Here is a 14,650-nt window from a genome sequence, read left to right as displayed (position 1 = left end):
GTCGACCGATAGTTTGCACGGTTATATGTATTTCCATTGTCCAGATTCCCGTCCGCGGTCGATCCACGACGGACGTCCGCGCAATGTGTTCCTAGCTTTATATGTCTATTTCCATCATTAGTCTCTTTTCTCTGATTTCCATTGTCCAGATTCCCGTCCGCGGTCGATTTACGACGGACGTCCGCGTAGTGTGTTCCTAGCTTCAAGCTAGGAACATACTACGCGGACGTCCGTCGTAAAACGACCGCGACCGCGACCTATCAGTGTGCACGGAACAAAACATCCAGAGAGCCAGATTTCGATCGGACGTCCGTGCGCTCAAGGCCACGTCCGCGTCCGTCGACCGATAGTTTGCACGGTTATGTGTATTTCCATTGTCCAGATTCCCGTCCGCGGTCGATTTACGACGGACGTCCGCGTAGTGTGTTCCTAGCTTCATTGTCCAGATTCCCGTCCGCGGTCGATTTACGACGGATGTCCGCGTAGTATGTTCCTAGCATAAAGCTAGGAACATACTACGCGGACGTCCGTCGTAAAACGACCGCGACCGCGACCTATCAGTGTGCACGGAACAAAACATCCAGAGAGCCAGATTTCGATCGGACGTCCGTGCGCTCAAGGCCACGTCCGCGTCCGTCGACCGATAGTTTGCACGGTTATGTGTATTTCCATTGTCCAGATTCCCGTCCGCGGTCGATTCACGACGGACGTCCGCGTAGTGTGTTCTTAGCTTTCATAACGAAATATCTTTTGCTCATTTTTTGCGCATGGCAACTAATTGAATCGTAAACTTTAAAATCGTCACCCCATCCCTAGAATATCACTCTATGTGAAAAATATTTTATAGTCTGTGGTTGCTAGCGAAAAGTGGACGCCTATTCCTGGGTCGTACATTCTTGGGTTGAGCAATCATGGGTCGAGCATTCTCGGTACGGGCCAACAATGTGCGACCAATAATCGGCGTCCACTAAAGGGATTCGGATTATTGGGTCGTGAATTCTTGGGTTGAGCATTCTCGGGCTGTACATGCTTGGTCCGGGGCGAGAATTCGAAGCCATTCTTTTTACAGGGCAGCAGTGTACGACCAGCAATTCGCGTCCAAAAAAGTGGACGCCGATTGCTGGGCTGTACATTCCTGGGTCGTACATTAACCGGACTCCTGTCAAATACTGTGCTGTGCTTACTGTCAGTAGTGTCAGTGTAGTGTCACTGTCATTTGGTTGAATTGGTTGGGTTGGGTACAAACACAAACTACTAAGAAGATACTACGTATACGGGTACAAACAAAAGCATATGCCAAAACAAGGATATCAATAGACTCAGTCACACTGTCACACTTGAGCACAGGCTCATATGCGTGAGCAAGATGTACTAATAAATGAAATTGTGGGGTTTTAGTAAAAATTTACTGGCAACAATATATATTGAGATTATTGAGTGTGATGTTTCAGTCTTTGACCACTTTGTTGTTCAATTATGATAATGAATGACAGTCATCACAATCGGGCCGGGCCGTACAGGTGACTTGTGATAACGCTTCGTGGAGGCTATAAAACTAACAATTGCTAGCAGAATGCCGTCGATCGCCGGAAAATATCAACATTACAAAAATGAAGATATTGATGAATATTTTACAGCTGTTGGTATGTACAATACAAAATTAATACTTTTAAAATATAATTTCATGAAATATAAATTTTTTCTATTTATTTTATAGGTGTACCGTTTATGGGGCGGAAAATGATGGCAATGTCATCTCCTGTTATGGAAATTACCTTAGAAGGAGAAACTATGACGATTAAAAACTCTTCCTTATTGAGAACAACTGAATATAAATTCAAATTAGGCGAAGAATATGTTGAGAACATGCCAAATACTTCTATAAAGGTAAATTGTTTGACTATTATTTATTTTAAAACAAGAACGATTTAATACTGGACTGACAAAGCCCATCCAAAAAAGCGTACCCCTGAAATGTATGGGCCTTTTAGGTTTAAAACTAGATGGCGCTGTTTCGCAGCCTGTATGTGACCAAAATCATATTTTCCCCGAATATTTTTGCGTGTTTTTATTTTTTATAAGAACAAATGACATACTTCTTTATTTTAAAATCACGCCAATACCTACACATTTTGAAAAAAGTTGGTTGTCTGTAAAGTCGGTTTACGGACGGTAGTTTGACGTGATAACGTCAAACATTATACGTCGCGAGTTTTTTAAAGCTTCTTTTAAAGTGAATGGCTTATAATGCTTAGTTAAATAAACATCATGAATAAAATAGGACAATATTACACAGATCTACTATTGCTTAAGTCACACGGAAAAGTTCAATAAGGCTTGTGATGTTGGGATTTCAACAATAATACATAAATACTGTACATGTATATACCTAGAAAGTACCCAAGACTTGAATATAATAGCATTTTATCTGAGTATTAAATCGTTTTAATTCATAGGCAACGCTATCGTCCGACGCTGCGCACGTGCGGCTCGTTTCTTTGTTAGAATTTTGTAGGCATTCAAAAGGCGGCATTTCGTGAACATCAAAGCAGTGGGCCTTCTGTACTTGTACTATTATATATTCTGAGGTATAGATTAAACGATGAGATATTCAAATGCAAGAATTACTTATCTATATTGCCGCAATTGTATTGAACACACATGAAAATCACAATAACATTTCACTTCACTTTATAAACATTTGAGTTCACGTGTATATTTTATGCTAGGCTAGGCGCGATGACTGCGGCCGGTGTGATTAATACGTTAGGCCGTTTTCACATTAAATTTATCCGATCCGATATCGGATGTCGGAAGGGTTTCAATAGAAAAAATCCAAGATGGCGCCTGTAATGTATGGGATATCGGTCCGACATCCGATATCGGATCGGATAATGTGAAAACGCACTTATGGTCGTCGCGCCGGTCGGTCGGCCCAATGAAATAAAATGCAAAAATATTTTATGAATTTTATGATTTACTTTTATAAAATGGTCATTTACTTTTTTACCTTCCCTATCCCTAGACTTTAGGCAGGTAGGTATAAAATACATATACGTACTTTGTAGTGTAGTCACATAAATGCAAGCTCTGTCTACCCCGCAGGGGATATAGACGTGATTATATGTATGTATGTTTTCACTAATATCCACCATTACCAATATTATAAAACAGAAACAAAAAAGATCACTAGTACTAATAAATTACTACGTATTACGTAATACTCAGAAAAGCAGTACGTGCCGCGCGACTATACAGGCGGGCGTTTCGCGGCCCTCTCCTCTGCCACTTGTTACGCCGGCGGAACGGCTAGCGTGTACCTGAAAATGGTCCATACTAGGGTTTCTGCTCGAGAGTCTCGAACTCGAGACTTCTCGAGAATTTCGGCTTCATTCGAGACGAGAAAAAAATTACAGGTACTCGAGACGTCTCGAGTCCCGAATGTAAAGTACGACCTGAAGTGAAATGCAACTTTTTACCTTCTGCCCGGTCTCATCGCGAGGCGATGGGGACGGTGTCGAACGGCGGCCATAAATTATAACGAGATAAAGCGATCTAACCTCTCATTCCAACGTAAGCTGGCAGCGACTTTGGCTAGTTTTGACAGCCTCGTGTTATTTAAAAGCAATTCGTCATTACGAAAAAGTCAGCGCGTTTATGTATCTTGGGTCATTGATAACCTGCAAAGAGTGCTATGGCTAACTTCGACAAGATTTGGAAGAACAGAGGAATCCGACGTCAAAATAAAGTGCGATTATTTCGATCTCTTGTCTTCTCGATAATCTCGATATTTATGTCATCATCATCATCATATCAGCCCTTTATCGCCCACTGCTGAGCATAGGCCTCTATTCTAGTACGCCACTTGTCCCGGTCCTGAGCTAGTCACATCCAGTTGCGACCCGCAATTTTCCGGATGTCGTCCACCCAACGAGCTAACGGATGCCAAGCGCTTCTTACATCTGTGAGCGGCCACCATTCCGTTAACATTTTAGTCCATCTGCCATCACTCTGCCTAGCAACATGTATATGATATGAATGATATTTATGTATGGTGCCGAAACTTGGACCCTGAAAAGTTTTGATGTGGCTAAGATTGACGCTATTGAGATGTGGTGCTGGCGAAGACTGCTACGAGTATAACTTGAAAAGCTAGAAGAACTAACAAACATCTCTATTTTGCAAGAACTGAATATCACCACACGGCTCTCCAAAATATGCCAAGAGCGACCCTCAGATTTTTCGGACACATTATGAGAGCACCAATGCATAATATGGCGAATTAATGGTAAACATTCTTGGGGTGGGGCTCGGAAGAGATGGTCTGACTGTGTGAAGAAATCGTGTGGCGACAGCGTATACTGTGCAGTCCACATGGCTTATGACCGCGTTCAATGGAGACACGCTACTTGTGGTCGCGATCCTCGGCAATGAGGAAACGAGGAAGAAGAAGTTATTTTAAACGTTTAATTTCAATGACATTATGATTTAATACATGACATTTTAATTTACTTAACCCGTGCACAGGCGGGGAAGTTAAAGGATTAGGTATTATTTTCAAGACTATAATTGTAGTTTTCTTGTTAAAATTTGATTTATGTTTATTTCAAAGAAGATTTTTATTGCTCTTACGCATTTTTTATAATAGTGTGGTGCAATAAAAACTACTAATCATATTGTTGTTTATTCTTTTATCAAAATTTTACCATTTATAAAAAAAGACTCGAGACTCGAGAAGACTCGAGACTTTGGGCTCGAGATTTCTCGAAACTCGAGACTTCTAATAGGTCGAGAAATCATAAACCCTAGTATAATGACTTGTCGCATTTTCAGACTGTGGGGGGTTAACTATGACGTCACAAAAATCCCGGTCCCGGGTTTCAATTATTTGCCAATTTGTCTAGAACCCCTTACCCAATTTTGAAAAATGAGGTGTCGATTGAAAGCGTATAACATGCTGATTAAGATTTCTTATATGTGAAAAGTATAGTTTTGTTAGTTATTTTTTAATTGACAATAATGCAAAAAATACTTTTTTTTACTCTCTTTTTTAATTTTTGTGACTCAAAAAGGCAATGAAAACGGCCACTTAGCTAAAAAATATGTTATATAAATCATTTAACTACATTATTAAGCTATCTGTTGCTTTTTAAATTTCTACGATCGGATAATAAATAAGCAAACTACAACCACATACCTGTAGGCGGGGAGTACCGCTTGACACGCGTTCCCATACATTCGGCGTCTACCAAATTACACCTCGCGCAAAATTCATTTCAAGCAGATATACCTCTAATCTTATTCATCGTAACCTACCAATATTGGTATCATTTGAAAGTACAATTAAAGTACTTTAAGAAACAATGTCAATAATTTTCTTAAAATCAATAATCGCCAGTCTGCGGTGGTTACAAAGGAAAAAAGTGGGTATGCAATTTGACTGGTTTCCTAGGTTTGATACCCTAGACGAGTTTAAAAGGGGAGGTAAGGTTGTTCTCTGGCCTAAAAGCTACACACGAGGGTCAGGGGAGTAAAAACTAGGGTTTAAGTTTAGTTTTAAGTTATTTTATCTTTTATTTGTTGATTTTATTGTGTTTAATTTTTTTTGTAATTTTATTAATAAGGATACACGTTGGTTTCTTTTGCTGAAAATTCCCTTTTTTATGAGAAATGTTATGAATTTCATGGCATTTTCCGATAGAGACTAAAATTAACTTTCAAATAAGGCCACATAGTCATACTTTTACTTATATAATATTACGGGTAATAGCCCCGGCGAAGTAGTGCAAGCGGGACAGCAGTGTAGCAATCCATAGACCTGACTTCACTGGTTCCTCAGTGCCACACATAGTCTTACGAGGCGGCCTGCGTGCCCTGCTCTCTAATATGTGGGTCAATACTGCTTCAACGCAAACGATTGAGTTGTGTGATTTTTTTGACACTGAGTGTATTTGCAGGAGCTGCATTTACTTAACAAGTGTACCTCAACAACTATTTCATATTTATAACGCATTATTAATAATAAATATGCTCTTAATGTTATCTTGACTTCTGTTGAATAATTATGTTTTGAGAAAAGTGGCTAAAAGTGAGGATTATAATTACTAAAACATTACAGGTAACTTCATTTTAGTGATTTAATGTGTATAACGACCGAAGTCCAATCTTTTTGATTTTACGATTACTTTTTAATACCTACTGGGTCAAAAAACCGCACCTCTAAGTCGTTTGAGTTCAAACGGTATTACTTGGTATTACCCTTAATATTATATACTTAAGTAAAAGTATGACTATGTGGCCTTATTTGAAAGTTAATTTTAGTCTCTAACTCTATCGGAAAATGCCATGAAATTCATAACATATCTCATAAAAAAGGGAATTTTCAGCAAAAGAAACCAACGTGTACTTATCCTTGATAAAATTACAAAAAATTAAACACAATAAAATCAACAAATAAAAGAAAAAATAACTTAAAACTAAACTTAAACCCTAGTTTTTTTCTCCCCTCTCTGGCCTAAAAGCTACACACCCTCTGTGTAGCTTTTAGGCCAGAGAACAACCCATATATCACCTTTACCTCCCCTTTTAAACTCGTATAGGGAATCAAACCTAGGAAACCAGTCAAATTGCATACCCACTTTTTTCCTTTGTAATCACCGCAGACTGGCGATTATTGATTTTAAGAAAATGATTGACATTGTTTCTTAAAGTACTGTAATTATACTTTCAAATGATACCAATATTGATAGGTTACGATGAATAAGATTAGAGGTATAATCTGCTTGAAACGAATGTTGCGCGAGGTGTAATTTGGTTTATTATATGCACATATTGGCTGTATAAGACAATATTTATTTTTCCATTTCATGTACATTATTTTTTAAGGACCAACTTTACTGCTTAATTCCCACTAGTTAACTCCATTACTCCAAGTTGTTACCAGTGTTTAAAGTTTTTACTACTCTTAATTAAATTTAGTAGTAATTAACTCGTAGTGGAAACATATTGCGCAAATTGCCCCGTTTTGCGTAGACAATTATCATAATGCTAATATTTATCGATGAAAACAGTTTTCAATTTTTTTTTTAGAGCGTGACCATTCTTGTAAACGATGATGAAGTTCAGACAAATTCAGTGATCCCTGAAAACGGTGCAAAATGTGGACGCCACTACCTCTTCACTGACGATGAATGCATTATCGTAAGTAACGACAGTCCCATGCGCGAGTCCGATCCAGGGAGCCCCCCCCTGGAGCCTAAGTTGGCCATACAAATAGACCACGTGACCCCCCCCCCTGGGGCCCCGGGCCTTTACCACGCGTGACCCCCCCCCTGAGCACGAAGCTGGATCCGCGCTTGGACAGTCCTAGATAATAAATTAATGTTATGTTTGAGATTGTTTGTCTCCAGCAGGCGAGAGTATGTCGCCGCGAGATAGACTACCTGTCCTTATGTCATTAATACAATTAGACAAAGACGTGTTATCTATCTCGCGGCGACATACTCCCGCGGCCATCATGTGCTAGGCCTACAGGTTTGATAAAAAAGTCTTTATTGAAATTTTCAGAATGTGCTCTTATATGGGATTACATACAGGTTGTCCCAGGAGAACCATGCCACAGTGACACTGGACTACCTTCAGTAGGTAGAACTAATCATCATATGGTTCGGTGAATAATTTACTGAGGGCATGTTAGGCTCCTCCGGATCCGGACTCCGGTGTCACTGTGACGTGGTACTCTGGGACACCCTGTATATAGCATATGTATTTCATAATGTTTCATTTAATATTTCATTATGTATAAAAATAGGTAATTTAGCCTGGTCGCAGCTGCACGGAATTTTTCATTCGGTTTTCGTACAGAGGAGTTGTTTTGTTGAGTTGAATGAAGAGTACTTTAAAACACGACGTGGAAATGCAAGGCTACTATTATATTTTTAAGACGATATCGAAATACGTGCAAATAGTCACAATGCGATAGGGTTGATAACTGATAATATAAATCATAATACCTATTTGTAATTATCGATAGCTTAATCTGACACAATACATAATACTCTCCGAAAAATTAATCCGTGGTGTAATGATACTGATATTTTTTTTGTTCTAGACACTGACACATGACAACGCTAAGCCTGGGAAGAGGTACTTCAAAAGAATTAACTAGTTAATAATACGGGGAAAAATGCAGCATATTAATACTATTATTTGGCATAATTATGTATAAGTATGTACTTATTTCATTACTGAAGTTATTGATATTCCTCAGCTATTTGTCAAGCACAACATATGAATGGTATTCTATTCTCTCTTAAAATGATTCTTGTAGAAGTATAAGCCAAGCGCGGATCCAGCTTCGTGCCCAGGGGGGGTCACGTGGTTAAGACCCATGTCGGGGGGGGGGGGGCTCTATTTGTATGGCCAACCTATGCTTCAGGGGGAGGGGAGGGGTCATGACTCATGACCCCCCTGGATCCGTGCATGGTATAAGCAAGAGTTTATACTAAATCTATCAAGTTAAGTATAAAGTTTGATAAAACAGTCTATCATGATGGAAATTGTGAAATTACCTATTGTATTGTGGAAGAAACGCGTGTCTGTGTTTGAATTTCTAAGAAAGGAGATATTATTTTTCACATATGTTATGTGGACTTAAATGTTTATACAAGTTATTTAATTAATAACAAGACGTGATGTCAAGTAATTTAATTGTTCGATCGTGTGTAATTAAAATCATACTTCAAATATGCACACATTGTCCTTAGCTATAATTGAACATCCCTGAACAAAACCTACTGCCTACACATGTTGGTTGCGTTGCGAGTGCGAGTTGTGACGGAAAACGTCACTGGCTGATATCTCTCAATATCTCAGTAAAGGTGGGATCGAGTGTAGTGGGCTTTTAAATGAAATTCAGAATACTCACATGGCTTTTATTGCCTGTATCGCTTTACATGAAGGACCATGTACATGGTCAAAGTAAAAACATAAAATTACATTTTATAGAATAAAAAATGTCGTGCTCGGCCGAGTGGTGCAGCGAGAAGAGAGAGAAGAAAAAAAACGTTCAAAGACATTATAGAGTATCTCGTCATAGACTATGTAATGTATTACTTAAGGGCTACACACACTTTCTGACACTTCCCCTTAGGCCTTATAGTAATAAATGATTCCTGCTATTCAAATTTGAATAAGTCCAATAATACATTATAAAAATGTCATTAAATAATAATAGACTCTACAATATAGAGACGTTAAAAAATTATAAAGCTCTGCAATATAGAGGCATGTTAAACAATATTTATACAACTCTGCAATATAGAGACGTGTTAAACAACATTTTTGTAACTCTGTAATCTAGAGACATGTTAAATAACATTTATACATATAAGCTTAAGACAATTTTTGTCCTCATCATAACAACATTACGCAGTCAAATATATTAAGTTAGATAATAACTATACTGAGACATTATTTTCAATTATATTCATATCAGAAATGAAGCTACAATGTTTCTGCACACATAATGGCTTGGTCAATACATCAGCTATCATCTTGTCAGTTGAAAGGTACTTTACTAGAATACAATCTTTTTTAATTAAATCTTTCACAAAATGATATCTGATATCAATGTGTTTTGTCCTTTTGTGACAAAATTCTTTACATTCTAATAGTCTTTGAGCACTCTGGTTATCATTATAAACAGTACAATTTATAGATTTCTCTAACAATTCGGTAAGCAAATTTTTAATAAAACAAACATCTTTACAAACATCACCTATAGCTAGAAACTCAGCCTCTGTCGTAGACTGTGCGACACATCTTTGCTTCCTCGCCTCCCAAGAGACGGAGTCAGAACCAAGCTTTATGACAAAACCCGTATATGATTTTCTGTCAATAAGATCATTACCATAGTCGGCATCAGTAAATGCCTGTAAATTCCAATTAACACTTTTTATATAACATAAACAGTAGTTAATTGTACCAGCTAAATATCTAAGTACACGTTTTGCCGCTATCCAGTGTGATTTGTCAAAGTTGTTATTAAACTGGCTCAGCTGACTACAAACAAAGGATATGTCTGGCCTCGTGCACACAGATAAGTACATTAAACTACCAACAAGTTGCCTATATTCATATATCTCATCTTGTGCACAAACACTATCGTTTTTAGGAATACTAAGTTTACAATTTAAAGCCATAGGCGTTGCAACCGGTTTACAGTTTTGCATCTTAAAACGAATTAATATTTTCTTAATATATTCAGTTTGATCTAAACACAAAGTACCTTTTGACTTATTTCTTGTAACTCTAATGCCTAAGCAATTCCTCAATGGACCCAAGTTCTTAACATTAAATTGTTTCTCTAAGATATTCAACAATTGAACTTTAAATGAACTATTTTTAGAGTAAAAGACATAAAAATCGTCTACATAAAGTGCTATGATGACAAAATCATTTTCAGACTTTTTGGTATATATACATGGTTCGCATTTTGACTGATTAAAGCCGTTGTTTACAAGTACATGATTAACTTTTTCGTTCCACATTTTACTGGCCTGTTTTAAACCATATATACTCTTTTGTAGCAAACAAACTTTACTATTATTTCCATTACAAAAACCTTCAGGCTGTTCCATGTATATAACCTCATTCAGGTCTCCATTTAGGAATGCTGTGGCTACATCAAGATGATCAATTTCTAAATCCATTTGATTGGCCAAGGAAAACAAAATTCTCATAGATGAATGGCGGATGACAGGAGCATATGTCTCATTAAAATCAATACCCTGTTTTTGAGTAAAGCCTCTGGCGACAAGCCTCGCCTTATATCTATCGAAATTCCCATCGGCATCATGCTTTAATTTATACACCCATTTACACTTGATTACATTTTTGTTAGTGGGTCTATCAACCAAAGTCCATACCTTATTTGAAACCAACGAGTCATACTCACATTGCATTGCATTCATCCAATCATCATGATATGGCGATACAATAGCCTCACGATAAGACTGGGGTTCTTCAAATGAGGTACGTTGGGTTAACATTGAAAAATCGTAATCACCATACCTTTGTGGGGGTCGCCTGACACGGACAGGACGATCGGATGTACCAATTGAGGCTTCACCCTCAAGTACCGCTTCCCCTCCAGATGATGCCCGCTCAGACGATGGACAGCGCTCCACGCGCTCATCGTCAGCAGAACTGTCGCTGAAGTCGGGTACGGAATGCACCGCTTCCCCTCCACAAGATGCTTGCTGAGATGTAGGTCGCTCCACGCGCCCACCGTCGGCGAAGTCATCGGAGTCGGGCTCGGTCAGTGACTGGTACTCCTCGTCACCTCCATCAGATCCATCTGAAATTTCAGGAAAAGCATTGTTAGCTTCAACATTGTTATTTTCAGAAATTTCAATACGATTTTCGTGTGTCTCAATATTTTTATTTAAATCATTATTTATCAAATTGTCAAATGAAAACAAATAATAATTATTATTTAAATTACTAGGTCCATTTTTATAATAAAATTTATCCTCTAAAAATGCCACAGTCCGAGACAATATCACAGTGTCAGGACTAGAAGGTTCGCATAAACGATAACCCTTTGTAGTCTCACTGTATCCAACAAAGATAGCCATTTTGCTCTTTACATCTAATTTTTGTCTCTTTTGACTCGGATTCAGGAAGTATGCTGTGCAGCCAAACACCCGGAGGTGACTAAGGTCAACCTTTGACCCGGTCCAAACCTCTTCAGGGCAACGACCTGCTAAAGCAACTGTGGGGGACCTATTTTTCAAATAAATGGCAGTCATTACTGCCTCACCCCAGAAACGGTTGCACAGACCTGACGCTCTAAGCATACACCTGACTTTGTTCATCAGAACCCGGTTAAGCGCCTCACTTACACCGTTTTGCGGTTGACAATAGGGAACTGACTTTTGATGTATAATTCCCTCCTGTTTCAAATAATTAGAGAATTTATTATTAACATATTCACCACCGAAATCGGACCTTAAAATTCGAATTGACTTCCCGAGTTGCTTTTCTACTTGTGATTTAAAAGTAATGAAATGTGACATTACCTCTGATTTTTCCTTCATGAGAAAACCGAATGATTTTCTGGTGTAGTCATCGGTGAAGCAGACAAGATACCTCTTGCCTCCCCAGCTTGGCTCCTGTACAGGCCCAAGGACGTCGCTGTGGATGAGCTGCAGTGCTTCATCAGCCCGCTTGGCCTGTCCTTTTGGGTAAGGTGCGGCCGACATCTTCCCCTCAAGACAAGCAGTGCAGTTATTGATGGCTTCTTCCTGAAACATAATTCCGCATGCATTTTCCCGCAAACATTTCAAACCTTTAAGATTTAAGTGGGCCATTCTTGAATGCCAAAGTTGTACTGGAAGACTGGGAGGTAGAGTGGCCCTCGGTGACTCCTGGCTAGCTTCCAGGAACAAAGAGTGATCCACAGATGAGGTCTTGTTAGTCACACAGACAGGTACATTCAACTTATACAGACCATTACAACAAGTACCACATGCAACGGGGTTGTCTAAATCAGTGGCTTTGCTCTCATAAATGCTACAACCTTTTTTATTAAACCAAACACTATAGCCAGACTCGACTAATTTCGAAATTGAGATCAAATTACATGAAAGTCTTGGCACATACATCACGTTAGACAATGTCAATGGACTCACCTTATCTTTCAATGAAAATTGCAGCTTTCCTATGGCCTCACAAGATATTTTATTATTGTCTGCAACAATAACATTAGACTGGCAAGGTAATGTATCAGATAAAAGATTCTTATTATTGACCATGCTATTTGTAGCACCAGAGTCTAAGTAAAAATTTTCTTGTGGAGTTCTAGCCATAAAAGCAGCGACCATGTTGGTTCTGTCCATGTTAGGGTTGGACGACTTCCTCTTCTTCGATTTGAGCTTGAAGCATCGGGCCTTTGTATGGCCTTGGCGCTTGCAGAAATCACAGGTGACTTGCTTTTTAGTAACAAAAGCAGCTGTAGATTCAATTGAAGATTTCCTTGAGAATTCCTGGAGCAGACGGGACTTTATCACTTCACTTTTCACAGTTTGACCTACTGCCGCAGTTGATAGACTTGAAACGACGGTGTCATATTCAGCTGGTAAGCCACTTAATAAGATTTCAGCGACCTCGGCATCCTCAATAGTTCGCCCTATGTCTTCTAGTTGCTGAACGATAGTTATTATGCTGTCTATGTAGCTCGCCATAGATGAATGTTCACTGAATTGAATTCTGTGAAGTTTTCTAAGTAAAAGTACCCTGCGATACAGGCCTTTATCTTCAAATGCGTCCTTTAGTTTGCTCCAAGCATCTGCAGGCGTCGTGCAATTCCTAACATATTGATACAGGTCCTTGTTCAATGAAAGACATATACGTGCCAGAGCACGATTCTGCCGATCGCCATCCGTTTCACGGCCCTCAACGGCATTCCACAAACCTTCTAAAATAAGTATGTTCTTAGTTGTGAACTTCCAAGAGAAGTAATTGGAGGCGTCGCGAAGCTTCTCGATGGACACGTGGTGGTTGAGGTTAGGTTGCCTCGACTCGGCGGCGGCGGAGTCCATTGTGATGTGATGAGATCCAATAGCCCAAACACTGACACTCGATCCTTACGTTTATATTCCTTTGTGCGATTTAATTGTAGTTTAAATTCAGCTCTGTTCCCATAACCTGTGACGGAAAACGTCACTGGCTGATATCTCTCAATATCTCAGTAAAGGTGGGATCGAGTGTAGTGGGCTTTTAAATGAAATTCAGAATACTCACATGGCTTTTATTGCCTGTATCGCTTTACATGAAGGACCATGTACATGGTCAAAGTAAAAACATAAAATTACATTTTATAGAATAAAAAATGTCGTGCTCGGCCGAGTGGTGCAGCGAGAAGAGAGAGAAGAAAAAAAACGTTCAAAGACATTATAGAGTATCTCGTCATAGACTATGTAATGTATTACTTAAGGGCTACACACACTTTCTGACACGAGTAACCTTTTTTTAATACCAACTACAATATTTTTTATATTTTTTACTGTTTACAAACACATATTTTAAAAAATGAACCGTGTAAGTAATTTAATATAATAAAGGTTTATACAATACAACATTTTTTTTTTTAAGTTTTAACCCTTGCATTGTTCGAGTAAATACATGCGTCCAGTCCAATTCCAATTAAAGCTCCGTGTCAAAAAATCTCATGCTCACACTAACATTACTTATTCGTCCATAGCTTGCGTATAAAATTGAAGGCGCGCAGATCTGAAAGGGACGGACTTGTGGGCTTGACTTGGCTCGTACCCGCACCATTGGGTTTATCTAGGACCTACCTAGATTCTAGGTCAAGCTTTTCTTGGAAGCGGTTTAGGGCTATCCCTTAAGGAAGGAAATATAAATTACACTACGTTTACTTAGATAATTTATAATTTCATTTATTACTATGGCAAACATTTGGTATGATTCGATTCGATATAAGTCCGAATTTATATATCATCAATCATACCCTACCGACAACATTCTGGAATAAACGTCAAGTTTTTATTTTTTGTTGAATCTCTCCATATTTCTAAAATAGCTCAAATTTGAATATTTTTTTGTACAATGGTATCCCTGACTG

General features: G+C 38.6%; 2 protein-coding genes across 2 annotated transcripts; one reads left to right on the top strand and one right to left on the bottom strand.

Annotated features, from left to right (window-relative positions):
- The first annotated feature begins 1,480 nt into the window (after positions 1–1,480).
- On the top strand, positions 1,481–8,400 carry LOC125228092 (fatty acid-binding protein homolog 7-like). Its single transcript, XM_048132541.1, has 4 exons — positions 1,481–1,643; positions 1,718–1,887; positions 7,090–7,200; positions 8,111–8,400. Exons 1-4 carry the CDS (start codon positions 1,574–1,576, stop codon positions 8,165–8,167), a joined length of 408 nt encoding a protein of 135 aa, XP_047988498.1. The 5' UTR covers positions 1,481–1,573; the 3' UTR covers positions 8,168–8,400.
- A 519-nt stretch (positions 8,401–8,919) lies between these two features.
- LOC125228091 lies at positions 8,920–14,015 on the bottom strand. The gene is made up of 3 exons (XM_048132539.1): positions 12,696–14,015; positions 12,084–12,308; positions 8,920–11,359 (listed from the first exon to the last, which is right to left on the bottom strand). The coding sequence occupies exons 1-3, from the start codon at positions 13,602–13,604 to the stop codon at positions 11,321–11,323; spliced, it is 1,173 nt and encodes a 390-aa protein (XP_047988496.1). The 5' UTR covers positions 13,605–14,015; the 3' UTR covers positions 8,920–11,320.
- Between the last annotated feature and the right edge of the window lie 635 nt (positions 14,016–14,650).

The sequence above is a fragment of the Leguminivora glycinivorella genome, chromosome 7 (assembly GCF_023078275.1).
Source record: "Leguminivora glycinivorella isolate SPB_JAAS2020 chromosome 7, LegGlyc_1.1, whole genome shotgun sequence".
In the NCBI taxonomy this organism is placed as follows: domain Eukaryota; kingdom Metazoa; phylum Arthropoda; class Insecta; order Lepidoptera; family Tortricidae; genus Leguminivora; species Leguminivora glycinivorella.
The sequence above is the reverse complement of the archived record's forward strand: the minus strand, read 5'-3'. Positions and strand labels throughout refer to the sequence as shown.